At 56.0% G+C, this 27834-nt stretch overlaps 1 protein-coding gene across 5 annotated transcripts; it reads right to left on the bottom strand.

The window, feature by feature from the left end:
- Positions 1 to 104: 104 nt before the first annotated feature.
- On the bottom strand, positions 105 to 27834 carry LOC112851639 (sodium/potassium-transporting ATPase subunit alpha-4). Of its 5 annotated transcripts, none has more exons than XM_086694665.1 (23): positions 27810 to 27834; positions 27255 to 27439; positions 26028 to 26087; positions 24181 to 24384; positions 23542 to 23655; positions 21940 to 22074; positions 21539 to 21656; positions 17559 to 17827; positions 15831 to 16029; positions 15485 to 15594; positions 15186 to 15320; positions 11844 to 12033; positions 11534 to 11706; positions 8506 to 8645; positions 8035 to 8185; positions 7589 to 7757; positions 7201 to 7355; positions 6925 to 7048; positions 5549 to 5694; positions 3204 to 3334; positions 2996 to 3097; positions 655 to 746; positions 105 to 382 (listed from the first exon to the last, which is right to left on the bottom strand). In XM_086694665.1, exons 2-23 carry the CDS (start codon positions 27405 to 27407, stop codon positions 354 to 356), a joined length of 3099 nt encoding a protein of 1032 aa, XP_086550791.1. In that variant the 5' UTR covers positions 27408 to 27439; positions 27810 to 27834; the 3' UTR covers positions 105 to 353. The 5 variants fall into 5 exon arrangements, with proteins under 5 accessions (XP_086550791.1, XP_086550792.1, XP_086550788.1 ...); XM_086694666.1 differs by having other exon boundaries at positions 2996 to 3029; XM_086694662.1 differs by lacking the exons at positions 105 to 382; positions 655 to 746 and adding an exon at positions 2247 to 2538.

Genomic DNA, 27834 nt, shown 5'->3' with positions numbered 1-27834 from the left:
CCTCCACTTGGTCCCCAAAAGACTGCCCTGCGGGGCTCCCGTGGAGATCTAGGGGGACGGTGGCACGATAACCCCGTCTTCAGAAACCAGACAGACGCATCCAGCCAGGTGAGGGCCATTGCAAACATTTACTCTCTAGACTGGCAACTGATTCAACAGGACAGTGCCTTCCGCTGGGCTTCCCGTCCACCCGCCCGGTCTCCTAGCCCCAGTGCCCTCAGCGCAGCCCCAGGCTCGCCTGTCCCTAGCGTCTCTGCTCCACTCGCCCCCCTCTCCCATGTGCCGAGCTCGTCACCCCGAACCCCCACCCGGCCCTGGGACATCCGTCAGGTGAAGCTCTTCCTGTGCCGAGTTCAGTAATAGGTCTCTCTCTCCAGCCAGCCTGTGGAAGAGAGGACACCGGAGTGAACTGCGGACGGGGGAGGGGAGGTCTGGGGGGGCGGGGCGCGAGGCACGAGGGGGCCGAGGACAAGGTGGGAGGCACCGCGGACAGGAAGGAGCAGAGCGGGAAGGCCAGGACCACGGGGCCTGTCTGGCAGCAAAAACCCGGGGGCAGTGGGGTGGCGGGGGCAAGGGGCCCGCGGCAACAGGGCAGGAGGGGAGAGCCAGTGGGGAGGCCGGTGACCACTGAGAGCAGGGCGCAGGGAGCCTCACCGCCAGGATGACGACGGATGATGAGCCTTCGGATTTCATCGTAGGTAAAAATAAGAGCACTGTAGGGAGTGGCACAGAGCCACCAGGCTGTCCTGTAGGGAGTAAGAGTTGGTCAGTGGGGCAGCGAGGGAGGGGCCAGAGGAAGCAGGTGCAGAGGACAGCGCACAGAACCGTGTGACCCGTTGTGGGGTGCAGGGTTGAGCCCTACCTTTCAGGAGGCCCGAGCCTGGTGGGGGAGGGAGGAGACAGAAACACAAGCAGCCACAGATAACAGAACGCGACAAATGCCGATTTAGCGGCACACGCGGTGTTCCTGGCTTCTGTGGAGTCGCTCAGGGCGGCCCCTGTTGCCCTGCAGGTAGTCGGGGCCTTGCGCCCACACAGGGGAGGTTGTCTGAGTAGGACGCGTCTACCTGAGTCTAGACGTGTGGGGGCATTTCACCAAGGGATGGATATACGTGTCCATATGGCAAACACGCGGAAAGTTCTTCTGCCGGTTGATCCTCTTCTGTAACTAGAGGCCGGGGACAGAGACTCTGGGGAGGAGTCAAATCAGAACCACGTCTGTTCCCTTGGGTGACAGACAGGCAGGTGGCCTCGACCAGTGCCGCCTGATAGAAATACACCGCGAGCCACCCGTGAGAGCTCGCGTTTTCCAGTAGCCACACGAAAGTAAGTAAAAAGAAACGGGGGCAAGTAATTCTAACAGTGCGTTTTATTTCACCCAGTGTGTCAGAAGTATCAGCATTTCCACGTGGAACCAACGTGAACGTTATTAAGGGGATGGTTTACACTCTTCCTTTTGTCCTAAGCCTTCGAGGTCGAGGGGGCACTTCACAATGACAGCGCATCGCATGTCGGACCCTCGATTTTCAAAGGGCCGCGGAAAACGTAGCCCAACCCAAACAGGAAAGGTGTATTGAGTAGAATAATCTCTGACGGCACTTTAGCTTTTAACTCTACCTCAGCTAGCTACAATGGCGGATTCCGTTTATCGGTCTCTCACTAGCCATGTCTCAGGAGCCTGAGAACGAGGGACGGAAGCAGGGTGGCTGCCATATTGGCCAGCCATATTGGCCTTGGCCGCGGGCTCACTGCACACGCGCACACGCGGTCCCCCACACACAGCCACCCAGTCACTCAACAGCAACTGCCGTGTGTCCGCTCTGTGTCCGCGCGGGTCCCGGGGGAATAAAAGCGATGCCAGGATGGCCTTTGATCTCCAGGAGCTCAGGTGACCAAGGGGAAAGAAGGTAGAAAGACACCCAACACGAATACAGTGTTAGGGGATGTGTTGTATGGCCGGGGAGGGTACAGGATGTTTGGGATCACGGTTAATGCTCAACCGCATCTACCAGGACTTGCGTGTTGACGTTAATGGCAACAATAATAGAACCACTGCCAACAAAGCTCCCGCCACGACCCAAGGAGCCGCGCTTGGTGCATAATATTCTTTCCTTGTGTCATTCTCGCAATACTCTGCAAGGTGTGCATGACCAAGACTCTGCAGGGAAAGCTGAGCCTCAGACTGGTTATATGCCGTCCGGCACAACACACAGTGGAGTCGGAATTCGAAACGGGGCTCGTCAGTATCCAAGGGCAATGCCAACGTGTCTTATTAAGCATTCATTGAGCACCTACAGCCCGCAAAGCGTTGTGTGAAGCACTGCAAGGGACGGAAAGGTGAGCAAAGCGTGTGAAGTCGTGGCAGATGAGCTGGCCGAACACGCCCGAGACCATCGCAGAGGCGGGCAGGGCGATGAGACTGGGGTGGTATGGCACGTTTGTTTTTTTTTCCCTGTAAAAGTCGCGATAGAACGTCTTCGTAACAAGCGCACGCCGATGTAAAAAAAACAAAATACACCAAGACACAGACGCACGGGCCTGTTTGGAACAAAACGAGGTACCAGCCAGTAAGAACTTCAGTACGCCCGCTCACCTCTGCACGTATGCGCTTTGAATGTGTTTGCCTGAGTAGGACAGGATTAGCCACGCCTAGATTGGGCGATTTTTATGCCTACTTCCCCTCTGAGCAATTTGGATCCTGGAACAGCTATAGCACACATCACCATAAAAAAAGGTGCCCCTCTGTTTAGTGCCAGTAAGTCTGCTCAATTTGCATGTCTGGACGAGGGTCACTTGACACGGTCCCAATCCCTCCCTAAATAAGACGTGCTTCTTGGAGCACAGACGATTCTCCTCACGTCACCCAGGACGGCCCCCAGCCAGCCAGGCAGCCCCCAGCTCGGGGCTTCCCTTTCCAACACACCACTTCCTGTCCCAGGCTCTCCCTGTGCCGGGGATCCCCACCCCCCTGGCTTGCGTCCCTTCCCTTACTCACTTGAGTGGGTACATCCGCAGGGCCATGTCCATGCCTGGAGTGTAGGAGAGAAAAACAGCCAGGAATGTCTCCTCCATGAGCCCAAATATTAGGATGTTGTTTCTGGGAAGAAAGGTGGAAGGGTGTGCCGAAGAAAGGGAGGGAGAGGTAGGGGAAGCCAGTGCCCTGCGTGCAGGTGTGAGGCGGTGGGGGCCCGGGGGGCGCTCACTTCATGCCCTGCTGGAAGATGGAGTTACGGCGGGTCTTGCAGATGATGAGGTCAGCCCACTGCACGACCACGATGCTGACAAAGAAGGCCGTGTGGCACGTGAACTCCACCACCTTCCGCTGCTCGTAGGTCTGGGGGCGGGCAGGGTGCAGAGGGGCACTGTCAGAAGGGGTCCGGGTGCACCTCAGGGCCCCTCCTGCCGTCCTGGACCCCAAGGCTGGGTCAGACCTTCAGCCCCTTCGGCTTTACGCCCTCTCGTCCCAGCCCTCTTGTTCGCGCTGGGTTGTGAGCTAGTTCACAGGCTGTCCTGACCCACTGAGAACAACTCAAGGGCAAGCACCTGTCCCATTGACTTTCGAGCACCCTCCCGAGCTTAGTTCCGTGAGCGGCACGTGGTGCGGCTCGGGAATCCCCGCATTAGAACGAGAAGGGTCGTGTGAGGGGAGGCGGACCCCGAGAGCGGCGTCAGAGGAGACGGCTCAGAAAGGAAGGTGGGGCCGGAGGGCATCTGACCACAGAGACGGGAATGCCCGAACGGGTGGCACCGGGGAGGAGGCGACCACACATCTCCAGTGGTTCTCTCTCGCACTCACACTTCCCGCGTAAGGAACGTAAATCTAGTGGGGAAGATAAACAGGCTGGCCGTGTCAGGCTCATAGTGGTTTATAAGAGAGGTCACTCGGGACCGTGAGAACACGGAAGAGGCGCATCCAAATTAGGCTGGAGGAGAAGCCCATGTTGGAAGACGAAAACTGCATGTTTACAGCGAACTTGTAGAAGGAATCAAGAATTTGAAAATACGTAGGACTGAACGACAGTGGGATGCCACGTGCCGAACCTCAGGGGGTGTGGCCCAAGTGGTACCCGGGGGAAGAGATCGAGCCCTAAATGACCAGAAGACATCGGATGGAAACGACCGGAAGTTGATGAGCCAAGCGCTGCGCAGGTAACCCATCCAGCGGGCACGTTTGTGACGCCAGGTTGCATGGCCACGTCTTGCAGGTGGTCATCGACCAACACCCCGGGGCTCTGGGGCCGCTGGCAGATCTTGGCTCTGACTCACTGCCTAACACCGCTCCTGTCCTGGTTTCTGGGGATCCAAATATCCGTGTGGATGATCCTTCCACTGCCACGGTCTCGATGTCTGCCCCCCCCCCATCATCTCCTTCTCCAGCGGTGTTTGCCTCCGCTCCCCACCTGGGCCCTTTGCTCCCTCAGGGAGACTCCAGATCCTGTCTTTCCCAACAGCTTGTTTCTCTGCGATTTCAATTTCAAGCATCTCTTCTGCTCTGACCACCACTACGTGAGGCTGCATCTTGGCCGCAGGGAGAAAGTATCAAGATATGAAACTAACAAAGGCTGGAGTTGAGGATTGAGGGGATGCTGACCTTGATTTGGGGCCTCATTGGCCCCCGGAGCGATGTTGGTTGCTGGGAACACTGACATCTGATGGCCTCGTGGGGCTGAGCTAGGGGAAGCCAAGTGCGTTCAGTGGGCATCTTTCCAACGACCGGGATTCTAGCACACTATCGGGAAACCTACAATTAGCGCTGGCTTAGAGGCATCATGGTGAAGGAGGAAGGTGTTAGACGAGAGTCAGCTTGGAGCTCCCGCCCAGCTCTTCTAGGGATGTGTTGTGGGACTTGGTGCAAGTCGGGGAATCCTTCCAGACTCTGCTTCCTCACTTACACAGGGATAATAGACTATGTGTCCTCCATCAACTTTGTGTCTTCTGTGGTCCTACGATGCTAGCAATAATTGGGGTCACATCTCCTACTGTCTTAGAAATTGGGACAGGAGTTGTTCACAGGTAGGAAAAAAGCACACTCACTAAAATTCTCAAACACCTCGTGTTGGGGTTCGTCCTGGGTTTTAGGGAAGCCTACTACAGAGAGGCATCCTCTGGGTTTAAAAGCTTAGAAAGGTGAGAAAGGGGGAGACAAAGCAAATAGGTTTTCAGACTTGAAATCATATTATTTGAACTCCCGCAGAGGGAGGGAGAGAACAGAGAGAGAAGAGCCAGCCCTCATTTCTGGGCCAATGATGGCTGGAACCTGGAAGAACAGAAATCAGCCTCCAAAAGTTGATCTGAGGAGGAAGAACACCAGGACTAAGGAAGCCAAAAGATGCAGGAAGGTAAGGACAGGTGACAGACAGCAGGAACAAATGGAAATGAAGCCATTACGCCAAGTCGTCACTTGAAGGACCTTTGCCGACGTGATCGGAGATTGGGGTCGTGTAGGACTGGAGATGAGGCGTCACCTCCGTCTGTCTGGTGCCTCCCTTCTCCACTCTCACTGGCCCATTCTCACTGGTCACTCTCTAGGGCCGACCCCCTGACGCACCCATTGCTGTCCGTAACTGTCCTCCAGGTCATTGAGGAATCTGTTTTCCCAGTTGAGACGGATGCCCAGCAGATCAAGAGGTCTGAAACCGTTCTCGGCCAGGATCACGAAGTAGGTGAAGAAGCCAGCCAGAGCCTGGATCATCCCTGTGAATGGCAGAGTCACAGGACAGGGGAACCTGCTTCAGAGAAGCACCTCACAAGGCAGACCATGGAAGGGGTGGTGGCCGGGAGTGGCTCCTGGCTGGGTTGGTGTGTGTCTGAGCTTCTAAGGCCGGAGATGCCGGCCGTCAGTGACCCGGTCCCATCATCTCTCTCGGACTTGTGTCCAAGCCCTGACGTTTGTCTTTGGGCTCTAACCCAGAGCCTTCTTTGAGTCATATAATCTTAAAACTGAAAGGACCTTGCAGGGGATTTATTCCCCCTTTCCACCGAGAGCGCGCTGGACTCCTCTTTCTCCACTTCCTCTCTCGTGCGGGCCCTCATCAGGTCCTGTGCTCTCTTTGAGCCTCCCCTGCCTGCCCCTTGCCTGTCCTTGAGTCAACACCTCCGTCCCCCAAGCCTGGCCACGGCGATAGAGGATGTCAGGGTTAGCATACCGGCTGCGGGGCTGCGCACGGAGTCCCCGTGGACGCTGATTCTCACAACAATGATAAACTATTCGTCAGGGGGAAAACAGATTCTAACCTCATCCAGGGTCCCACGGGCACTAAGTGGCGAGATCGGGACTCACACCTAGCGGGTCCTGGGTCTAGCGGCTTCTACGTGTTTCCTCTTCTAGATGTCCCCTGTCCCCAGTCTCTTCCCTGTCCATCCCTCCCCTGCTCCACTGGCAAGTCCAGAGCAAAGACTTCTGACGGCTCTCAAGTGTCCTTCGAGGCTGGCTCCAGGATTCACGCGACCTGTGCCTACAGCCTGATTCTCTACCCCTCCTTTCTCGGGAGTACGCGCTCCCCCAAAGCTGCCGACTCACTCTTCAACTGGCAGACATGTGCGTTTCCCTCCCCTGACCCCCTCAGCTGACTGTACGCCTGCCGTCTTCTAACAGCTGGTGCGGGTCTTGTTTCCTCCACAGGGTCCCCCCTGACTGTCCTCCTGACTCGTGAGCCCCCTGCTCTGTTCTCCTGTCGCGTGTCCCATTCACGTTCGTTGTTTGGCGCTTGGAAAGGTGCTCTCGTTTGATGTGCGTGTGTTCCTTCTCGGCTAGACTCTGAAGTCAAGGGCAGATCAGAGCTCAGTGGCTCTGTGTGTTCCCAGGGCCCAGCACGGTCTGTTGTCATGAAAGTATCTCCCTGACTTCCACACGGAGCCGACTCCAACGGCCCGGCAGGTGCAACCGCTCCCCACACCCCCAGCCCCCCATTCCTCTGGCCGCACCAATCTGTCCGTAGGCCATGCCAATGAGACGGTGGTTCACCAGGTTATCAGTCTTTGGATTCCGCGGGGCCCTCTTCATGATGTCACTTTCAGCTGACTCGTAAGCCAAGGAGATGGCCGGGACCTGGAGGGTGGGAGACACAAAGGACGCAAAGTTCAGGAGGAAACTCACAAGTCACTTGAGCGAGCTCTGTCCCTCACCCTGAACACGGACTTTTCCTGCCCCCAGACCCTCTCCCGGGAGCTCCTCGAGCCGGGTTCCAGGCTGGGCCTCACCATGTCTGTGCCCAGGTCGATGCAGAGGATGGTGATGGTGCCCAGAGGCAGGGGGATGCTGAGGATGATGAAGAGCAGGAAGGGGGTGATCTCGGGGATGTTGCTGGTCAGGGTGTACGCGATGGATTTCTTCAGGTTGTCAAAGATGAGGCGGCCTGTGGGAGGTGGTGAGGGCGTCAGGGAGACGGGAGGGCCCCCTCCCCGGCCCAGGCGCTCGAAGCATGGTGGCCCGTGTCCCCCAGAGAGGGGGAATGTGTGTTGGAGGGGAGCCGAGGCGGCATGCGGGTGCCTGGGGCCCTGCGTCGGCTCTGCGTTGGGGTCCAGAGGCCTGGGAAGCCAGCGCCGGCTTAGCGTCCCCGACGCCACCCCAGCCCGCGTGGCCCCTCACCCTCCTCCACGCCCGTGACGATGGAGGCGAAGTTGTCGTCCAGCAGGATCATGTCGGCGGCCTGCTTCGACACGTCGGAGCCCGAGATGCCCATGGCGATGCCGATGTCAGCCTTCTTCAGCGCGGGGGAGTCGTTCACGCCGTCCCCCGTCACCGCCACGATGGCCCCCTGGGCGAAGCACAGAGGGACTGAACTCACACCGCTGTGACCCATCGGGACCCGTCCCAAAGCTCACTCTGCTCCCATCATCCCTTGTCTCTAAAGGTCCTCGTGCCCGGCCCTTCCCTGTCCGGCTCCTCCTGAGACGTTAGAACTCTCGGGGGGCCTCAACTGGCGGCCGTCTCAGGGCTCAAGACAGGGTGCTCTCGGGAGTCTCCTCCCGGCCCCAGGAGGTTTGGGGCTGGGCTGGGCGGGGCCCCCCGAGGCGCCCCCCCGTCGTCCTCACCTGCCTCTGACAGCCCTCCACGATGATGAGTTTCTGTTGCGGGGACGTCCGCGCGAACACGATCTCCGTGTGGTTCCTGAGGATCTCGTCCAGCTGCTCCGACGTCATGTCCTTCAGGTCCGAGCCGTGCACCACGATGGCCTTGGCTTCCCTGAGGGAACGGGTTCCAAAAGCCGGTTCAGAGGGCTCAGAGCTCGCATGTCCCCGGCCACCCGCTGTCCCCAGGTGGACACACCGCACCCTTGCCTGCTTCCCGCCTGCCCCTCCCTTTGCTCTGCGTCCTTCTGCAAACTCACTGATGTGGTCGTGTGGCCATTTCCCTATCATGTTTTACTTTGCCGTCAGTAAACCCCATACGTCCTATCTACCTACCGCACGAGGCTTCAAGAACCTTAGTGAGTGGGGATCCGGGTGGGGCAGACCGAGGACGGAGGGAACAAACGGCAGATCTGAGTTCTTTAGGGGTCCCACCTGGGGTCGATGCTGCTGCAGATGGGGACCTTGAGCTGGGCGGCCACGTTGTCTATTGTTCTAGCGCCTTCAGAGATGATGCCCACCCCTTTGGCTATGGCCTTGGCTGTAATGGGATGATCCCCCGTTACCATAATCACCTGGGTTGGGAAGGGAGGAAAGAGGAGAAGAATCATCTTCAGGGAGTCCTGGATCCTTTGCCTTTCTCCCCACAACACAATGGATCACCGCCTTTATTCCACAGGGGAGTTAGCAGCTCATCCCCGAGACCTTGCGCTGCCGTGGCTTCCCCCCCTGGGACTGGGTCAGGACCACCAGACCATAAAACATAGAACCGTTTGGGCTCTAGGTTTCCCAGGAATAAACTGGGAATTTGGGCACATTACTATATTCAGAATTTCATTGAATTTGCTCCAGAAGCTGGTCGGCTTCTTCAAGCTCAGAAGACAAACACCTACACAGAGAACAAATGGTAACAAAGGAACGTCTGGAATCATCCGTCTGCCCTAGCAAAATACCATCTAGGCCCAGGTGTGTGCTGATCCTCGCTTTTCCTCTCGCTCCCTCTTCCTTCGCCTCTCCTGGGGTCCAGCCCTTGGCGGGTGCCTGGTACGAGCCCCAGCCCTGTCCCCTTGCTCCCCAGAGCTCTGGCGCCTGTGCTCCGAGCTGCCTGGCATTCTGTTCCTTCTGTATGTCAGCACTTAGCCTCCTCTCCATGGGGAGCGCCCACCTCCCCGCGCGCCACCGTGAGCTCTGCAAGGCAGGGCCGTGTCCGTGACCCCTTGTGAAGTTTGGCCCTGGCGCGAAGCCTGGCACACAGCCCTCGTTCCACAAACAGCCATCAGAGAAGGGAGAAAGAATGACCGCGTCCGGGGAACCACGGCTCCTGGCTCCCGGGTGCCCTCCAGGCGCATGATTTTCCAGGCGCCGATGGAAGGAGAAGGCAACTCCGTGGCTGTGACGGAACCATGCAGCCTCGACGAGTGGCAAATGTAACGGGGTCCTTGCAGGTTTTTAAATCACATTAGTTCCAAAGGCCTGAGCACAGGGCTCTACCTGGGGAAGTATGGGCGCTGCCGTCATATCCTTGTAGGAACTTCGCTGCCCTGGGACCGCCATCCGATCCCTGTCAGCCGCCGCGTTAACATCGATCCGCTCTGCATCAGCGCCGTTTTGGAATCGGCCCTGAAAGGGTCCACCCTTTGGGGCAACCCCCTGTACGTCTCACATTTTGTCCTCCTCGGAGGATGGTGTCACATGTATGTCTTTCACTTCCCTACAGGGAAAAGGGATGACTCAAAATTTCTCACCAAGTCGGCCAAAGTCCTGGCAGCTTAGGGTCCAGAAGAAGTGATGACGAGAACTGCACATCTGTGCCCGGAACACGGGCTGGCCCGGAAGGCAGCAAGGCCTCAGCCTCCGACTGCTGCGGGCTCGCCTGCCTCGGGCTCTGACGACACCCAGGCTCGGTCAGCCCCTTGTCCCCCCCCCCCCCCATTCGGTCCTCCCTGCCTGCAGGTGCATTTGTGACCCTCTTCTTCTCGCTAAAGGGACCCACAGATCCCCAGATGCATTTCACACCTGCAGCGTGATTCCCCACTCCGACGGCCGCCTCAAAGCTCAGGAAACTCCAATGGGCCCTTCTCCACGTGCCTCCCATCGCATGGTGTGGGAGCTCAGAGAGCCAGAGGGAGGGAGCTCGGGTCGGTGTGGGCATCCTCCGCAGATGTGCTGCAATGAGGCTGTCGCTACAGAGAACTGTCCCATGCAAGCAGTGTGTACTCATTAGGGAATTCACTCAAAATAGTTCCTACATCCAGCCCTTGGTTCTCAGAAACCAATCCTTGAACTTGGCATGGCCCAGCTGCCCTCTGACAAACTGCCCACAGTCAAAGGTCTAAGATAAAGCCAGCTCTGCAGAGAGCATCTCGTTCTCCCTAAAGACCTGCAGTGCTACCCTCCGCCCCACTCCTCCATCTAACTGCTCTCCCCCCACGTCTGGGATCCAGAATATCAGGTAGGAGCGGGAAAGGTGCCAATCTCTAATCTCCCAGGTTGGAGGTGAGTCTTAGAATTTGGCGTGGAAGTGGGGTACAGAATGTCTCAGGACTAGAGAAACTCTGCAGCTCCCCCCTGAAGCCCGAGCACCCCCTGGCCAGGGAACAATCCCCACCTCCGGGGGTGCCCGGCAACTATGCCTCACTTTCCGACCGATTCACTTTGGTGTCAGCTTTTGTACCCCCGGACGTGTGCCTGTTAGCGCGGCTGTTCCCTGCGTCAGGTCGAGGGCCCAGCTCTCATGACCTCATTCTCGCCGTCGCCTGCTCCAGCCCCCAGCCCATCCCGGCAGCACATTGACCTGACCCCTTCTAGCACTTGGCTACCTCTACTGTGGCCTGCGGACCGGCATCATCTGGGAGCTTGTCACCAGTGCAGAATCTCAGGGTGACTTAGACCTGCTGAATCAACACCTGCGTTCCAGAAAAAGCCCCAGATGAGTCGCATGCACAACCGTGTCCTAGGACGCCGGTCCTCAAACTGACCTGCCTACGGAAATCTCTATGAATGTTTTAAAAAAAGCAGATGCCTGGGCCCCACCCTGAGAGTTTCCAATGTAATGGGTCTGGGGTATGGCCTAGGCATCAGATTTTTTTTTTTTGAAGTTTATTTATTTATTTATATATTTATATTTATTTAAGTAACCTCTATACCCAATGTGGGGCTTGAACTCACAACCCCAAGATCAACGGTCACATGTTCCACCGACTGAGCCCGCCAGGCGCCCCCAGCCATCAGATTTTTAAAGCTCCCCTGATGATTCTCACGGTCAACGCAAGACAGGGTTCTAACGACAGAAGAAACTTCCCGTTTACCACTAGGTCGTCTCTTACGACTAAACATCATGAGCTCAAGGAAACCGAAATCAATCCAGGTACCAAGATGGCGGAGAACCCGTTCCATGCAAAGCTTTCTACCCTTGTGCCGTGTTGTGACGGGTCGGCGGCTCCTGGGACCGTCAGAGGTTTACCTTAATCCCCGCACTGCGACACTTGCCCACGGCGTCGGGCACGGCGGCCCGGGGAGGGTCAATCATGGAGATGAGCCCCACAAAGCAAAGGTCCTCCATGGGGAAATTGATCTCATCCGTGTCAAACTTGAATCCCTTGGAGAAAGTGGTGGGCAGATTCAAGAAACAGAAGCCTGGAGAGACAGAGGGAACGGAAGTCCTTCAGCCGCCAATGTCTCCGTCCCGCTCACCCCAGCGCCTTCAGCTCTGCGCCCCCCGAGCCACGACCAGGTGGTGCCAGTCCTTCCAGGGTTCTTCCCCAGCCCCTCACCGAGCACGCGCTCCCCCAGGCCTCCCAGCTCCAGATAGGCGTCCTGGAACTTGCTCTTCATCTTCTCATCTAGGGGGTACTCCTCTCCGTTCAGAAGGCACGTGGAGCAAAACTCCAGGATCTTCTCGGGGGCCCCCTTCATCATCAGCACGTGGGGCTGGGAGCTCTCCTCCTGCAGGTGGATGGACATCTGGGGAGGAGAAAAGAGTCCCGTTTCACACCCTCCCCCTTCCCACTTCCTCGGTCCCCAAACCCCAGCGCAGCCGCTCCCTCCGGGCAGCTCCGACTCAGGGCCGAGCCCACCCATCGTCCTTGCCCGGAATCCAGCCTATAACAAATCTGTTATCTTCTCCGCCACTGGAGGCTGAGAGCTGGACCAGGACTCTCACTGTCTCTGCTTCCTCTCTGCCTGGAAAGCAGAAGGTTGAGCTGGGCAGAGGGAGCAGAGTGGACAGGAGAGAAAACGCAGGGTCCGCGGGCCTGGGTCGCAGGGCCGGCAGGAATGCTTTAGGACCTCGGGTCGGTCCATTTAACCTTCCTAAACCTTAGTGCCTCTGATGAAAAGCAAAAGATTCTGTGTTGCTGACTTCATCGGGTTTTTAGGAGAGACCCCACAGTCACGAATGAGCGTGGAACTTTTGACTCCCCTAAAACTTAGCTGCTAATACGGCCTGCTGTTGACCCAGAACCTTACCAATAGCATAAACGGTCGATTGGCGTATATGCTACGTGTTACGTGTACGATATACCGTATTCCCACGGAAAAGTGAGCGTGAGAAAAGCCAGCGCTGTTACGACGATCACAAGAGAAAACGCACAGACAGTACCATGCTGTGTTTGTCGAAAACCGGCCGTGTTGAAGTGGACCCCCGCAGTTCACCCCTGCTGTTTGAGGGTCAGATTGTTTTCCTCTTTTTAAGTTTATTTATTTATTTTGGGACAGAGAGAAAGCACAAGCCGGGGAGGGGCAGGGAGAAGGAGAGACAGAATCCCGAGCAGGATCTGCACCATCGAGGCTGAGCCCGATGCGGGCCTCCAGCTCACAAACTGTGGGGTCGTGACCTGCCCGAACTGACGTCAGGAGTCAGATGCTTAACCGGCTGCGCCACCCAGGCGCTCCCGAGGGTCAGATCATTTGTACAAAGTACTTTGAAAAGCACGAAGCATCATCCAGAGGTAGGTCGGTCATTGTCATGCCCTTGCCCCTCTCCCAGTAGCGTGAGAAGTCCCAGGGGCTACTGGAAATTTGGGGTCGGGGTCAGTGCGGTGTGCTGGGGACAGGGAAGGGCATAGTCAAGAGTGACTGAGGAGACCACACTCAGGGAGGAGAGAGAAATTAGATGCATTTCGGTTTTGCGTCTTCTCTTGATCTCTGATCTGGGAGCGGGAATTATGGTGAGGTTCCTCTTAGGAGCCAGGAAGTCCCTATTCGTAGCCTGTCTGGTCACAAAAGCAGCACCTGGAAATGAGCAGGTGCAGAGGAGGCCGGATTGCACCGTCCAGAGGAGAAGCGGTGGGAAGCCTGTGTGTCAAATGCCGTTCAAACCATCCCATTAGAGGGGCGCCTGGGTGGCTCAGTGGGTTGAGCGACCGCCTTTGGCTCGGGTCATGATCTCCTGGTTCGTGGGTTCAAGCCCCTCGTCGAGTTTGCTGTCAGCGCCCCGCCCCCCGGCCCTCCTCTGCTTGTGCTCTTTCTCTCTCTCAAAAATAAACATTAAAAAATAAATAAATAAAAATACAACCAACTTATTCAAAGGCCCATCCCATTAGAAACTTTCAAATATTCCTTACCACTTTCAGTTGTAGTCAAAGTATGCCTAAGCAGTTAAGAGGAAAAAACCTTAGCTTGTCTAAACAGAAAGCTGTAAGCGGTTTAAAAAGCTTGGTTTTCTGAAGGCTTAATACGCATTTGTTCGCTATTTATGGGGATTATCGGAGGTGATGGCGTGACCTACTTATGAGTTAGCCCGTTGGTCATGGGAAAATCGCATCTTGATAGAAAATGGCAGATCAGAAGGTGGAAGCAGTCTGGAAATATCAGAACCGAGACGCTCTTTTCCTTTTAGTCCGAGAGCGAGGAAGAGATCGCGCCCCGCAAGCGACGAGCGGGCCGAGGACGGCCGCGCTCAGAGCTGGAGTTAGGCCACCACCAGTTAGGGCGTTTGCTCGGCCGGCTGGGCGCACCTGGCATGGGAACCACCGAGGAAGGTTGTGCCGTTGGCACGTGATAGCTCAGGAAAGGCGCTAACCTGGTCGTTTTGGGGGAAGTCGCTATTTCGTGGGACGTCCCAACGAATGTCGTGGGTATATTTGGCTTTTATTTTGACTCATGCGGTGGAAGGGGCATCCACCTCTTGGCCGTCACAGGCTTTCATCCGGCCCTGCCAGGCACACAACCCTCGTCTGGGTTGTGAGGCCACTAAACGTCAGATAAAAGTAGAAATAAGTTCGCAGTTTGGGCTCAGGAGACCTATCTTGTTACACTGAAAGCCAGCGGAGACACAAAACTCTGGATCTCTTTCTTGACCGCTTACGTGCTTGATGTTCAACGTGAGAAGACGGGGAATTGGCTTTTTAAAAACTCCAAACCCCATATAGCTTTTGTTATTATTATCATTTTTTTTTTAGTTACAATTTTTTTTTCCGCTTTGTGAGGAAAACTTTTAGGATCTGCACTCCCAGTAACTTCCAAATACCGCCCTTGCTGAGTCTGCCTGGCGTCCTCGCGCACAGGCCTGAGATGAAATAGGGCACCACCGGGGAGCGCCTTGCAAACCCAGCCTTATCCCGCGGTGGTAAGCCTGGCGGGAGCCACAGAGATGCCTCCGACAGCTGCACGAGGCTGGACCCCGATTGTCACCCGGCGGCTTTCGCTACCTATGGGACACTTCCGACTTGCTCTTTTCGCAAGCGACTGGGAGACTCCTGCTCAGCGTCTTTCCTCTACCTGTCTGTCACTTTCTCTTGCGGTGAACGTCTCCTTTTTTAAAATTTTTATTTATTTTTATGTTTGTATTTTTTGAGAGAGAGAGAAAGAGAGCAAGGCGGGGAGGGGCAGAGAGAGGGGGAGAGAAAGAATCCCAAGCAGGCTCTGTGCAGTCAACGCAGAGCCCGACGGGGGGCTCAAACTCACGAACCCCGAGATCACGGCCTGGGCCGAAACCAAGAGTCGGACGCTCAACCGACTGAGCCACGCAGGTGCCCCCAGCCTTCCTCTTAATGAGGATGCTGGTAATCTATCCACGTCTTCATTCTACTGTTCAGAGATTAGGTTGAAGGCGAAGGCATTCTCCAAACGACGAGCCCACCCCCACCGCCATTCTGCCTTCGCGGGTTCTGTACCTGGTACTTGTTGGTGGAATTAAAGGGAATCTCGGCCACCTTGGGGTTTTTCTCTCTCATCTCCTTCACAGAGCTGTACGAATGCTCGATGAACTTGAGGAGGGCCGACTCAGAAGCATCGCCTGTTGTGGCTCGCTGCCGAGACGGGGTGTGTTTGCTAAGCCCAGGGGGTACGACACAGGGACGGGGGGGGGCGTGATGGGGAGGACCTGGGGGGGAGCACTGAAGAGAGGTGTCTGGGGAGGGCGCGGGGCACGCCCCAGACACCGAGGCATCCCCTCCCCGCGCAGGCCCCGTACCTTGACGATGGGAAGGGTCTCCTGGTTAGCCTTAAAGTCAGCTCGGTTGCAGAGGCCGGCGATTCGGGCCAGGACGAACCAGGTAGCTGAGCCCTTGGCAAACGTTTTCCCTGGGGAGGAAGGGGGGGGAAGGAGAGGCTCATGAGTAGGGGGCAGGGGGCAGGGCAGTGCAAAGCAGGGACATAGCCCCATCCTGCTCTGTGCCCCAGTGCCTGGCACCTCCGCACCTTTCCTCCGCGCCTCCCTTCTCTGCACTCGGGGCCCAGCCGTCTTCCCCGCGTCAGATTCCGCAGCCCACTCGCCACCCCCAGCCCCGCACCCTCGGCCCACCGGTGCCACCAGTCACCAGTCTGCTCTTCGCTGGTGTCCGCCTCGTAGATGGTCTCATCGAACCACATGTGGGCGACGGTCATGCGGTTCTGGGTGAGGGTCCCCGTCTTGTCCGAGCAGATGGTGGAGGTGGAGCCCAGCGTCTCCACCGCCTCCAGGTTCTTCACCAGGCAGTTCTTGCGCGCCATGCGCTTGGCGGTCAGGGTCAGACACACCTAAGGCCGCGAAGAGGGCAGACGATCAACGGAGACAAGACGTCGGCCACTCACACCACGGTGTGCTTGGGAAATCTGGTAGCTGCTATTGCTATTGTCACTCTTTGTACTTATTTCCCTTCCGTTCCCACCTAGTCCTTAGGAATCCCATCTGGGGCCGTGGTAAAGGAAATCAGGGAAGGGATTTTGTTCGCGCGTTACGGCAGCGCTTTGGAAAAAGAGAGTCGTCCTCTACCAGGGTAACGTAGAGCATGGCCTGATCCCTGGAATATTCTGCTCCCCCAGGATCCTTTCGTCTTTTCTATTCAGCAGGCCCTGCTCCAAATCGAGTTCAGGCCCCCCCTGTGTCTCTCAAGTCCGGTCTCCCCGGGGACCACGTCGGTAGCTAACGGTTCACTGGGGTATAAGATGCTGTGTGTGCGGGGCGGCGGCGGGGGGTGGGGGTTGGACCAACAGTTATAAAAAAAGAACACGGAGCGAATCATGTAACTGAGAAGGAATATTGCAGACTCGAGAAGTCATTCAAATCCGATTTTTGTGGACATCAATTATACGGACCGCAAATTCAATGAAAGTCAGGTATGCGGCAAGGTTGTTTGAAAAACGAATACGTTCTTAGGCCATGGCTACAATAGTACAGAATTCTAATCGTGGGGTTATGATCTATTCACATCTCGTCACTGGTCCTGGGGTTTTGTGCTAACCAACCACACCCTGGGTTATTAATTCTCATTTCTACTTTAAGAAGGATATCGGTAAACTAGGGCATACCCCAAACGGGCGACCAGCAAGCCGGGGGCCTGAAGGCCGTGTGACGTGAAGGACGGCTAAGGGAAAAGGGATTATTTTTTATCTCCAGCCGGAGATTTTGAGGAGGACACGATGGGTACCATCAGTCGAAAGCACAGTTTGTAGAAGGGAGAGAGAATTGACTTGTTTTGCGTGTCTTCAGATGGGAAAGCTGGGACCAAACAGGAAAACCTGCTTCTGCTCAACACAGTGAAACCCAGCTACAGCAACCTAGTGATGAAATGAACAGAGAGCGGATGGGGCGGGCTTCCCAGGACCAGAAACCATCCTCAGCATCTGCCACGGATTGTACACCGGATATTCGGCATCGGCTGAAAGGCTGGGTTTCTATGGGCTCTGAAGCCCTTTCTGGTAAGATTCTATATTCCAAGTCAATCTTCCTCTAGAAAACCCGATGATTCCATTAGGCCTGGCGAGGTTCAGTGATTTGGCCAAGTTCACCGGCCGGTACACCCAGGACTGGAACTCACTGCCGACGACTGAGAATCTAATGCTCTCTGCACCGCAACTCACGGAGAAAACAGAGAAGGCGCCAGAAAATGCGGGTGGGGGAAGTCAGTGCCTTTGGGGAGCAAAGCGGGTGGTAACGGTACACACATCAGGGGTAGCCTGGCCTCGAGAGGTTCAACAGCAAGAGAGATTTCTTGTGTTTTCTAGTGGTTTCCACCCCTGGGGTGGTTTGTCTGTGTAGACGGCCACCCTCCACCTTGGCCACTCACAGTGACGGTGGCCAGCAGCCCCTCGGGCACATTGGCCACAATGATGCCGATGAGAAAAATGACAGCCTCCAGCCAGCCGTAGCCCAAGCTGAGCGAGAGCCCGAAGAAAGAGACGCCAAGGAAGACGGCCACCACCGTGATCAGATGGATGAAGTGTTCGATCTCCACAGCGATGGGGGTCTTGCCCGTCTCCAGGCCTGACGTCAGGGAGGCGATGCGGCCCATCACTGTGGAGTCTCCCGTTGCTATCACAATGCCCCGGGCTGTTCCTGCAGAGGAACAGGGAAGTCTGAGGTGGGAAAGTGGCCGCCCTTGGTTCCTGCAAGGACACAGCTGTCAGGAGCAAGGTGGACACTCAAGAGCCTCCTGGAGGCCGTCGTGTTGTATTCTCACATTTAGTTGACACAAGCAAAGGGTCTCCTCGCCCGAAAAATCTCTGATTTCACAGTCCTCCCATTTCATTGCCTTATTGCCTTCCCTGTCAAGAGGGTCTTTGTTGGGGCACCTGGGTGGCTCAGTCGGTTGAGCGTCCGACTTCGGCTCAGGTCATGATCTCACGGCTCGTGGGTTTGAGCCCCGCGTCGGACTGTGTGTTGGCAGCTCAGAGCCTGGAGCCTGCTTCGGATTCTGTGTCCCCCTCTCTCTCTGCCCCTAACCCACTCACATTCTGTCTCTGTCTCTCTCAAAAATAAACATTAAAAATAAAAGGTCTTTGTTACACTGATTCTGAGTATCTCTTATTGCCTGTCTGTTTCTTATTTTTCCCTCAGCAGCTGCAAAGTCTCTAGATCCCCAGGAATGGTGGCCACCCTCCTGTTAGAGCCCTACCTTCCAACATCGGCCTCTCCCCTGAACTAGTGTGTCCTCCGTCGGTGGCATTTTGCCCCCAGGAGCCGGTGGGCAAGGTCTGGAGGCACCTTGGCTGTCACATCTGGGGTGGGAGAGGTCGCTGCGCGAGGGCGTGGATGCTGCCACATCCTGCAATTGACGGGAGAGCCCCTCTGTCCCCCTACAACGAAGAATTATCCTGCCCCAGTGGCCCCAGTGTGGAGTTCGAGAAACGGCTCCGCTGAGCCCCTCCCTGCTCTGCTGGCTGGAGCCAGCCTGACCCCTGCTGGGGAGGAGCCGTCATAACAGCCGGGCTTCTGGGCTTTCGCTCCGCGGACCCTGCCCCGGCCTCAGAAGGGGGACCTGGACGTCACGCTTGGCTCCACACCTGTGGGATGCGGGCCCCTCACCCGCGTGGCTCGAAATGAGGGGCCCGTTCTTGGCTCAAAACGGTTTTTTCCTGCTTTACCAGAATGGCTGGAATCCCTGCCACTACAGTCACCGAATCACCCAGAAAGAGCTGCGTATTCTAGAAACAGCACCTGTTTTCTAACCAGCAGGGCTCCGGCCGGAAGTTCAGTTTTGCAGCGTGGTCGCTGCCCGGTCCGAGAGTTAGCTCCTTACCCTCTCTGAGACCCAGGTGTGCTCAGCCTGAAAGTGGGCCGAGAGCATCTATCTACAAAGCGGCGAGGATGAGAGGTGACAAAACAGCTTGGAACAGAATCGGGCACATAGGACACACCCAGATACTTGCTTCTGTCTTTTCTTCATCTGGATGAATTTGGCCTTAAGAAGGATCGACAGAAACTCATACGCGTGACTCAGGAGGGGTGGCTCGACTCTGACGGCTCCCGCAAACACCGTGGCTCAGAGCGGCTGGTCCATTTCCAAGGTTCCCTTCAGCTGAGTGGGCCTGAGAGCAGGGTCCCACCCCGAGGGCGGCGGGCGGGGCCGGGGTGCCGGGGAAGACTGGCTGCGTCCAGGGCTCTCTGCACACGGGCTCCACACGGGCGGGAGTAGGTGGCGTTCACCGAGCCTTGTCAAAGCAGACACTCAGATGACTGAGGGGGACCGAGAGGGCTTTGTGTTTGGGGGCAGGGTAGCTTGGTGCTACCTACATCTATTTTGTGCCAGGGTTTGGTCTGATTCGCCTTTTGCACGCCTTCCCTCGTGGGTTCGTCCACTCGCAGAGGCGGGATTTAGTACCGAATCTCACGTGTCTGGAGACAGGATGGGTTGATGCGAAGCTGGGGAAGGTTGAGCCCACGGGCAAGCCTCCTGTATCCCAGGCCAGACTGACCCCTCCGGACCCTGCACGTCGCCAGGGAGACAGCTCGGGCCCCGTGGAGATGCGTGAGAACCCAGAGTCAGACGTCCGTACCTGCAGCCCTGTCAGGGCCGTGGCCATGAACGTCGGGAGGTGAGGATCTGGGATCAAGGTTGAAGGTAGGCTACTAGTTTGCAAACCCCGTGGACATCCCTCAGCTGCACAGTCAAGAGCTCCTGGGGCCTAGCTCCGCCCTCTCGGCCACATCTTGGGTCCCCGTGGTCTCCTCAGTTCTGGCCGGAACTTTGTTTCCTGGGTGGGATGCCACCACCCACTTGCTCCCTCATCTGAGGCATACGCTTTGCTGATGAAAACCCCACTTTGGGAAGACAAATCTGAGCAAAAGCTTTTCCTGAATTTTAATAATTGAAATCCAGTGTTTTTGGAGGAAGCTTGGTCGCCTGGCTCTTTCTGTCCGATCAAAATTTAAAAATGGTTCAATGTCGATTTTATTTTCTGGTGGGATTCTTATTTATTTTGTTTTATAATTACTCTCATCTGTTATAGTATTTTCTCTTTTTAAATTTAAATTAAATTAAATTAAAAAAATTCGTTTTAAGTTTATTTAAGAGAGACAGAGACGGCGTGAGTAGGGTAGGGGCAGAGAGAGAGAGGGAGACAGAGAATCCCAAGCAGGCTCCACACTGTCAGCGCAGAGTCCGATGCGGGCTTCGAACTCACGAAACTGTGAGATCATGACCTGAGCCGAATCGAAATCAAGAGTCGGATGCTTAACTTGCTGAGCCACCCAGGCGCCCCTCATTTTATTTTATTATTTTATTTATTTCATTTTGCTTTATCTTATCTTAGTTGGCTCCATGCCCCTTGTGGGACTTGAACTCACAACCCAAAGATTAAGAGCTGCATGTTCCACTGACTGAGCCAGCCAGATGCTCCCAAAGTATTTTTGCATTAAATAATTTCATTAACAGAGAGATCAGTAGGCGGCTTTGTCCCAGAGAAGGGTCTACGGAAAGAACATGGGCTTTGGGAGACAGACCTGCAGGAGAATCCTTGATTTTCCTCTTTCCTATTGACTTGTGCTCTTGGAGACTGCATTTAACTTCTCTGAGCTTCTCATGTGTAAAAAAGCGATAGTATCCGTCGTGCAGTGTTGTGAGCGTCAGAGACATCTGTAGCACTTGGCGCGTCCAAGGCGTTCAATTAAAAAATAGCTATTTCTTGGATACCCAAACATTTGTTGTTAAGCACGAATAATGGCTTTCATGTGTGTTCAGGGGGTGTTGCAGGCCTCCCTGAGGGGGAAGGTTGACATAATGATATTGAGTCCGTCGTTACCACCCTTGGCCAGAACTGCCTGCACAAGGGTGTCTTAGATTCTAGGAGCAGAGCCAACGTGTTGAGTGGCACCGTTGGTAACTCGGATCTCCGATGCTGATACCTTTCTGGAATAGTGAGAAGTTAGCGCTCAACTCACGAGAAGACTGACCTGGCGGGGCTCAACAGTTTTCTGTCCTTCTGTGCTATTTTCAGCTGAGAGAGCACAGTCTATTCAGCAGCCACAATGGAACTAGCTGACGACTGCAGGGCACTTCCAACGTATTAGGCTTCGTGCTAAACATTTTCTGTGCATTGAATCCACATAAACATCCACGGGATAGCGACTCTTCGTATCATCGTGGTGCAAAACGGGGAGACCATGGCTTTGACCTTTCCCCAAGGTCGTGCAGCTCATGAGCGATGGAGAGCCTCACCCGTTTACTGGCTCTTACCTACCCTACTGCCTTTAGAAGATAGAGGGTTCTTGGAATCTTTATTTCAATCTCTGCTTTCGAATCTAGGCCACTGATGACGTCATGCTCACCTTCCACGCAGTTGGTGGAGAAGAAGCAGATGTTGCGAGTCTCCAGAGGGTTCTCGTGGCTGAAGTCAGGGGAGCGGGACTGAGGCTCTGACTCTCCAGTCAAGGAGGAGTTGTCCACCTGGGATGGGAGGGAGGATGGGTCGTAAAGTGAGCATGGGAAGAAAGATCCCTTCGTAAAGATGACACATCTTTATCCGCCACCGACGCCATCATTGTTGGCTTGCAGAGAGAAACAAATTCACACCCCAGCACCTATTGTCTCCAACCTCAAATTTGCACCTGTAACTTCTCGAGGTTCTGAATGATAAGATCGTGCTTTCTTTAACCGAATCCAGGCCAGTACCTAAGGTCACCCTAAGACCATGCTGGGCTCCCTCCCTTGGCTTCCCCCACCCCCTCACCTTACATCCTTGTGCAGAGATGAGCCGGAGGTCCGCAGGGATTCGGTCTCCGCCCTTCACCTCCACCAAGTCTCCTACCACCACGTTCTCTACGTTGATCTGTATCTTCTCTCCATCCCGAATCACCAAAGCTTGCTGTGGGAAGGTAGTGCTGGGTCATTTCCAGAACTTTCTGCTTCCCTCATCCTGCTTCTGGCCTATAACCTCTTGTTCCTGGGCTCCTTCCTTCTGACTCCCTTTCTTACACTGTCACTCACCACATCACGCTTGAAGGTCTCTTTGGTGGATTCCAAATTCTTACCATCCTTGTCCTTTGCGACGTGACTTTGATGACCCTGTCTCTAAGAGATGGGGTCTGTCTCTCCATCCCTACACTTAGGCTTGGCTATACCACTGGCTTCGGCTCCTGAGACATTAGACACATAATGCAAAGCAGAGGCTTAAAAAAGTGCTCGCACGTGGGCGCTTGCCCTTTTGTCACCGGGAACCCCTCTGCCACCATATTGAACAAGCCCGAGCTCGCCTCCTGGAGGAAGAGAGGTCAAAGGAGAAAGGCCCCGGCTGTCACAGCCATCTCAGTCATCCCCAGACATGGGGATGAGGTCATCTGAGACCGTCCAGCCCTGCTCGGCTCAGCCCAGATCAGAACAGCCCCAACCACAGAAGTGTGGGAAACGCTATGTTTGTTGTTTTGAGCCACTAAGTTTGGGGTGACCAGTTAGGCAGCAAAAGCGAACGGATGGTCTCCACACTCCTGCTTCATTTTACCAAAACATTGTTCCCCGAAGTCTTACCCCAGGGAGGAATTAATTCACGTTGACAGCAAAGGGGAAAAATCTCCTGGGCTAGGACACCAGAACATGATGGTGCTGTCGGGAAATTCGCGCCTGTTCCTTTCCGAGTCTCCATCTCTGTGCCTAAAAACCTCTCTCTGCTGTCATGTTATTTCCAGATGCTGACAAATCATCTTTTTTTAATTTGAAAATTACCTAAACTTTCAGGAAAGTGTCAAGCATAAAAATGGTACTAAGAATACCAGTATAACTTTTACCCAGATTCACTGTTAACGTTTTACCCCACTCGCTCTGTCCTTCAGTCACCGTGTCTACCGACGTGTGGATGCGAGCACTTCTTTTCCGGAACCGTCTGAGGGTACGTTACGTACGTCGTGGTCTTCTGCACCTTTCAGGGCGCACGGCTCAAGAATGAGTATGTTAAAGAACCACGATACAGCTAGCGGTGTCGTTAACTTTCGCTTTGACACCAGACTTTAGTCTGCTGTTCGTAGACCCAGTACGTCAGTCCCCTATTTGTTAGGACCCAGTACGTCAGCCGCATTATTTGCCCCTTCGCCACAGGACTTGGTCTCGTCCAGATATTGCATTCAGTTGTCGTGTCTCTTTAGCCCCCTGGAACCTGGAACATTCCCACGGCTGGCCTTTGTCTGGCTTTTGTCTTTCAGGTCATTGAGGAATCCAGCCTTTCCAACTTCCTTTGCCCCTCCCTCACGCGTCGCAGGATGTAACGTTCAGGGGACTTAAAAACTGCCCGTTTGGGCACATTCTACGCCTCGCTCACCTGATCCTCCCACACCGATCCTACCTGAGGCACCATGTTCTTGAAAGACTCCATGATCTTGGAGCTCTTGGCCTCCTGGTAGTAGGAGAAGCAGCCGGTGACGATGACCACGAAGGACAGTACGATGCCCAGGTACAGCTGGGGGCGGGGATACACAGGGCTCATCAGTAGCCCTTTTGTCTCCTCTTCAAATCAGAAAATCAGCTCGCCAGGGTAATGGCCGGGGAGGGGCTGAGGAAGAATCTGGGGCAGGGTGTCTCAGTCGGAGCCCTGAGCTACCGTGAAGGCCCGCAGGATGCAGCAGAACCCCAGGATGCTTGGGCTATGCTTGGGCTGGGGGGGGGGGCAGGTAAGGGAGGGAGACCAGGAGGAAGGAGGTGAAGAGATCAAAATTCTGGCAAAGAGAACTGGGCCGCAGAGTGCTTTGATGATGAGGCAGGAGGATAATCAAAGGAGAGCAAGTTTCGGGGTGAAACCATGCCTCTCAGGCAGCTGCATCAGTAGCTTTCTAGATAAAAGCCTAAGGACCAAGGGCTCCCTCAGAAAGTCCTGGGAGTACCGGGGGTTTGGGCCAGAGGCCTTCGAGAGGGCAAGGGTGCAGAGCAGGAGAGTATCAGAGCTGAGCAGAGACCGGGCTGGCCGGTGGCAGTGGAACAGACTCACATTATCTCTGGAAAGATCCTCCTTGAAATGCATCTGGATGCCATAGGCCATGAAGCAGAGAATGGCACCCATCCACAGTAAGATGGAGAAGCCACCGAAGAGTTGTTTACAGAACTTGACCCATTCCGAAACGGTGGGGGGCGGCGTAAGCACGTTGGGTCCATCTCGGTTCAAGATTTCCTGTGCCTTTTTGGCGCTAAGGCCCTGTGTGGAGAGGAAAGAGGGAAGAATGGAGGGCCGCGAACAGAGAAGCAGGCTCCGGCAAGGCTCAGATGTGCCGTTTATAGCCCCAAGACGCGTCGAGAGGGTCTAGAGACCGAGGAAGCTCCCTGAAGGCCACCCTGGAATTTCTTCCTAGGTAAGGTGGGATTTTAAAATTTGCATGATAGAAGGGATAACCTTTAGTGTGTTTAAAGCATCCCAGGGTTTTAAACTTTATTTTGACGCCGGGCTCGAACTCAGGAAACCGGAGATCATGACCTGAGCCGAAAACGAGAGTCTGATGCTTCAACGCCTGAGCCGCCCAGGCGTTCCCATCAGCACGTTTACATGGGGAGGATTTTTAGCTGATGGGTCGGTTCACAAAAAATTTGAATTTGTATCTTGGGCTGGCACTGTGCCAGGACTCCCGCAGGAGTCAGAGGGGTCCCTCCCGTACGGTACCCCGTCTCCAGCGGGAGGTAACTATCAACTGTTCGTGACATAACGAGCAAGGCTAACGCAATGACCGGCTACGACACCGTATGTCGATAACCTTGGGACATTCATTCATGCTTCGGCTCTTTAACTTGGAGATGGGGGGAAAGAGAGCAAACGCAGGAAAGAATAGATTCTCGCTGGAGGCTGGGCGTGAGTTCCTGTGCCTTTTCCTCTAAATGAAAACAATAGTAGAACCCACCAGAGGATTAAAACACAAACGCTCCTTCATCCCCACCGGCCACTCCCCAACTTCCCCGGAAAAACATACAACTTGAATGAAAACAGGACAAGTCTCCTGCACACCTCCCGGGTTACCAGATGAGACCCACCCTTTCCGCGAAGACGTTCTAGAACGAAGAAGGGCTTCTATTTTGAGGGCTTTTAGGTTTTTATTTGTGGTCCTTGTATGAGTGGTGACAGCAGCAGGGGCAGTGATGGTAACCACATATACGGTTTTCCTGTTAAACGATTAGTTCTCAAAGGGTGGTCTGGGGGCCAGGAGGGTCCCGAGACCCTTTCGGGGGGGTCGAACGCTGTTCACGATAATGCTAAATCGTGGTTCACCTTTTTCGCTCCTGTTCTCGAACGTACGGTAGAATTTCCCAGAGGCTACATGACATGTGTCACAACAGATTTAATGCTGAAAGCACATGGGAATCCCGCCGTCTCCGGTTAGAAAGCCAGACATTAAAGAGGTTCGCAAAAATGTAAAACGCTGCTTGTTTGGGAAACCAGTTTGTCGTAAAACGATTGTACTAATATAGAGTGGATTTACCCTTGTTTTTAAACGAATTGGGAAGTGTCTCTTAATTTTCCCCGTTTTAACTTTGAATATGATAACCATCAACAGATATAACTCACGCGAGCAAAAGCTCTTTGGGGCCTTGACAGTTTGTAGGAGCGCGGAGGGGCCCCGGGACACAGGCTGGAGCAGCGCTGCCCTACCCCATTCTCCCTCCTCTCATCTGACCCTGAACTCCTTGGGGCCTCGCCATACTCTGCTCGCCCCGCCCTGGAACTCAGAGGCAGAGGGGTAAGAACAATGACCTGGAAGTTAGGGCCCCGATTCCCAGCTCCACTGCCGTCGGGGGCGGCGGGGGGGGGGGGGGGGGGGGGCGGGGGCTCCCTCAGCGGCTTCCTTCGCTCACCTTCGTCAGGTCCACGGAGTACTTGGTGCTCAGCTCTTCCAGGGTTAATTTGTGATCGTCCTGAAGGGACAGTGGAGTCACTGGGGACAGGTGGTGACCTGGGTCATTTCCAGGGGAGGGGGAGAGGCACTTGAGGAAGACGGGTGGTCCTGGCCTGCTGGGAAGTGGTCTTAGGACAGGAAGTTGATAGGCTGAGGGCTGAGGGCTGGGGGCTAGAGGCTGGGGCCTGGGGGCTGGGGGGTGGGGGCTGGGACCTGGGGGCTAAGGGCTGAGGACTAAGGGCTGAGGACTGAAGGCTGGGGCTTGGGGGCTTAGATCTGAGGGCTGGGGTTTGGGGGTTGAGGGCTGGGGCTGGGGGCTGAGGGCTGGGAGCTGGGGGCTGAGATCTGAGGGCTGAGATCTGAGGGCTGGGGGCTGAGGGCTGAGGACTATGGGACTAGGGCTTGGGGGCTGAGGGCTGAGATCTGAGGGCTGGGGGCTGGGGGGCTGGGGACTGAGATATGGGGGCTGAGGGCAGGGGGCTGAGATCTGGGACCGGGGGGCTGAGGGCTGAGGACTCTGGGGCTGGGGACTGAGGTCTGGGGGCTGAGGGCTGGGGGCTGAGGGCTGAGATCTGAGGGCTGGGGGGCTGGGCGGCTGGGGACTGAGATATGGGGGCTGAGATCTGGGACCGGGGGGCTGAGGGCTGAGGACTCTGGGGCTGGGGACTGAGGGCTGGGGGCTGAGGGCTGGGGGTTGAGGGCTGAGATCTGAGGGCTGGGGGGCTGGGGACAGATATCTGGGGGCTGAGATCTGGGGGCTGAGGGCGCGGGGGTTGATGGCTGAGATCTGGGGGCTGAGGGCGGGGGGCTGAGGTCTGGGACCGGGGGGCTGAGGGCTGAGGACTCTGGGGCTGGGGCTTGGGGGCTGAGGGCTGGGGGCTGAGGGCTGAGATCTGAGGGATGGGGGGCTGGGGACTGAGATATGGGGGCTGAGGTCTGGGGGCTGAGGGCGGGGGGCTGAGGTCTGGGACCGGGGGGCTGAGGGCTGAGGACTCTGGGGCTGGGGACTGAGGGCGGGGGGCTGAGGGCTGGGGGCTGAGGGCTGAGATCTGAGGGCTGGGGGGCTGGGGGCTGAGGGCGGGGGGCTGAGGGCGGGGGGCTGAGGTCTGGGACCGGGGGCCTGAGGGCTGAGGACTCGGGCTGGGGACTGAGGGCGGGGGGCTGCGGGAGGGCTGGGGGCTGTCACCATGACCGCTTCCTTCTTCAGTTCCTCCATGTCTGCCTTCATTGTTTTCCTCTTCATTTTTCTTCTCTTCCCCGATTTATGCCTCCTTTTATGTCTTGGCCTTAGGATCTGCTCGTGAGGGATCACGGTCCCCCTTTTTCTCTGGCGCCCCATAGTCCTCCCTGGATACGGTTGACCCAGCCCCACTGGTGGGAAGGAAGGCAAAAGGAGGAGAAGAAATTGAGGGGCGCGGAGAGAAGAGGGGCACAGAGGGGTCCGGCGTCAAGGACGGGAAGGGCCAGGGGAGTGAGGAGAGAGGACGAGGTGGAAACCCGCCAGAAGAGAGCAGAGGCCAGAGGCGGGGACACCGGGGAGGGAGCGGCTGAGCAGGTGACAGGCCAGGCGGGTCAGCAGGGCCGGGGACAAGGGTAGGGGCAGCCCCGTGCCTCAGCGAGGAGGTGCAGGTGCCGAGGGCGCCGAGCAGGTGGGTCAGGGTGAGGAGGGCCCCCCCGCCCCACCGCCCAGGCCCCGTGGGCGCCACGGCAACGCCCGGCTCTGTGGTCACAAAGGCCTCACCGCAGTTCCGTCCCAGATCCCAGAA

This window comes from Puma concolor, chromosome E4 (assembly GCF_028749965.1).
Source record: "Puma concolor isolate L17-30 chromosome E4, mPumCon1.1.hap2, whole genome shotgun sequence".
Taxonomy (NCBI): domain Eukaryota; kingdom Metazoa; phylum Chordata; class Mammalia; order Carnivora; family Felidae; genus Puma; species Puma concolor.
This window is presented reverse-complemented; position numbering and strand designations above follow the sequence as displayed.

Excerpts from the sequence above, each read along its gene's own strand:
- LOC112851639 (XM_086694662.1), bottom strand. The coding sequence starts at position 27,407 with ATGGGGCGCCAGAGAAAAAGGGGGACCGTGATCCCTCACGAGCAGATC. Across the intron at positions 15,321-15,484 it reads AGACCCTTCCCATCGTCAAG|CGAGCCACAACAGGCGATGC; the intron begins GTACGGGGCCTG and ends CCGTCTCGGCAG. Across the intron at positions 3,098-3,203 it reads ATCTTCCAGCAGGGCATGAA|AAACAACATCCTAATATTTG; the intron begins GTGAGCGCCCCC and ends CTTTCTTCCCAG.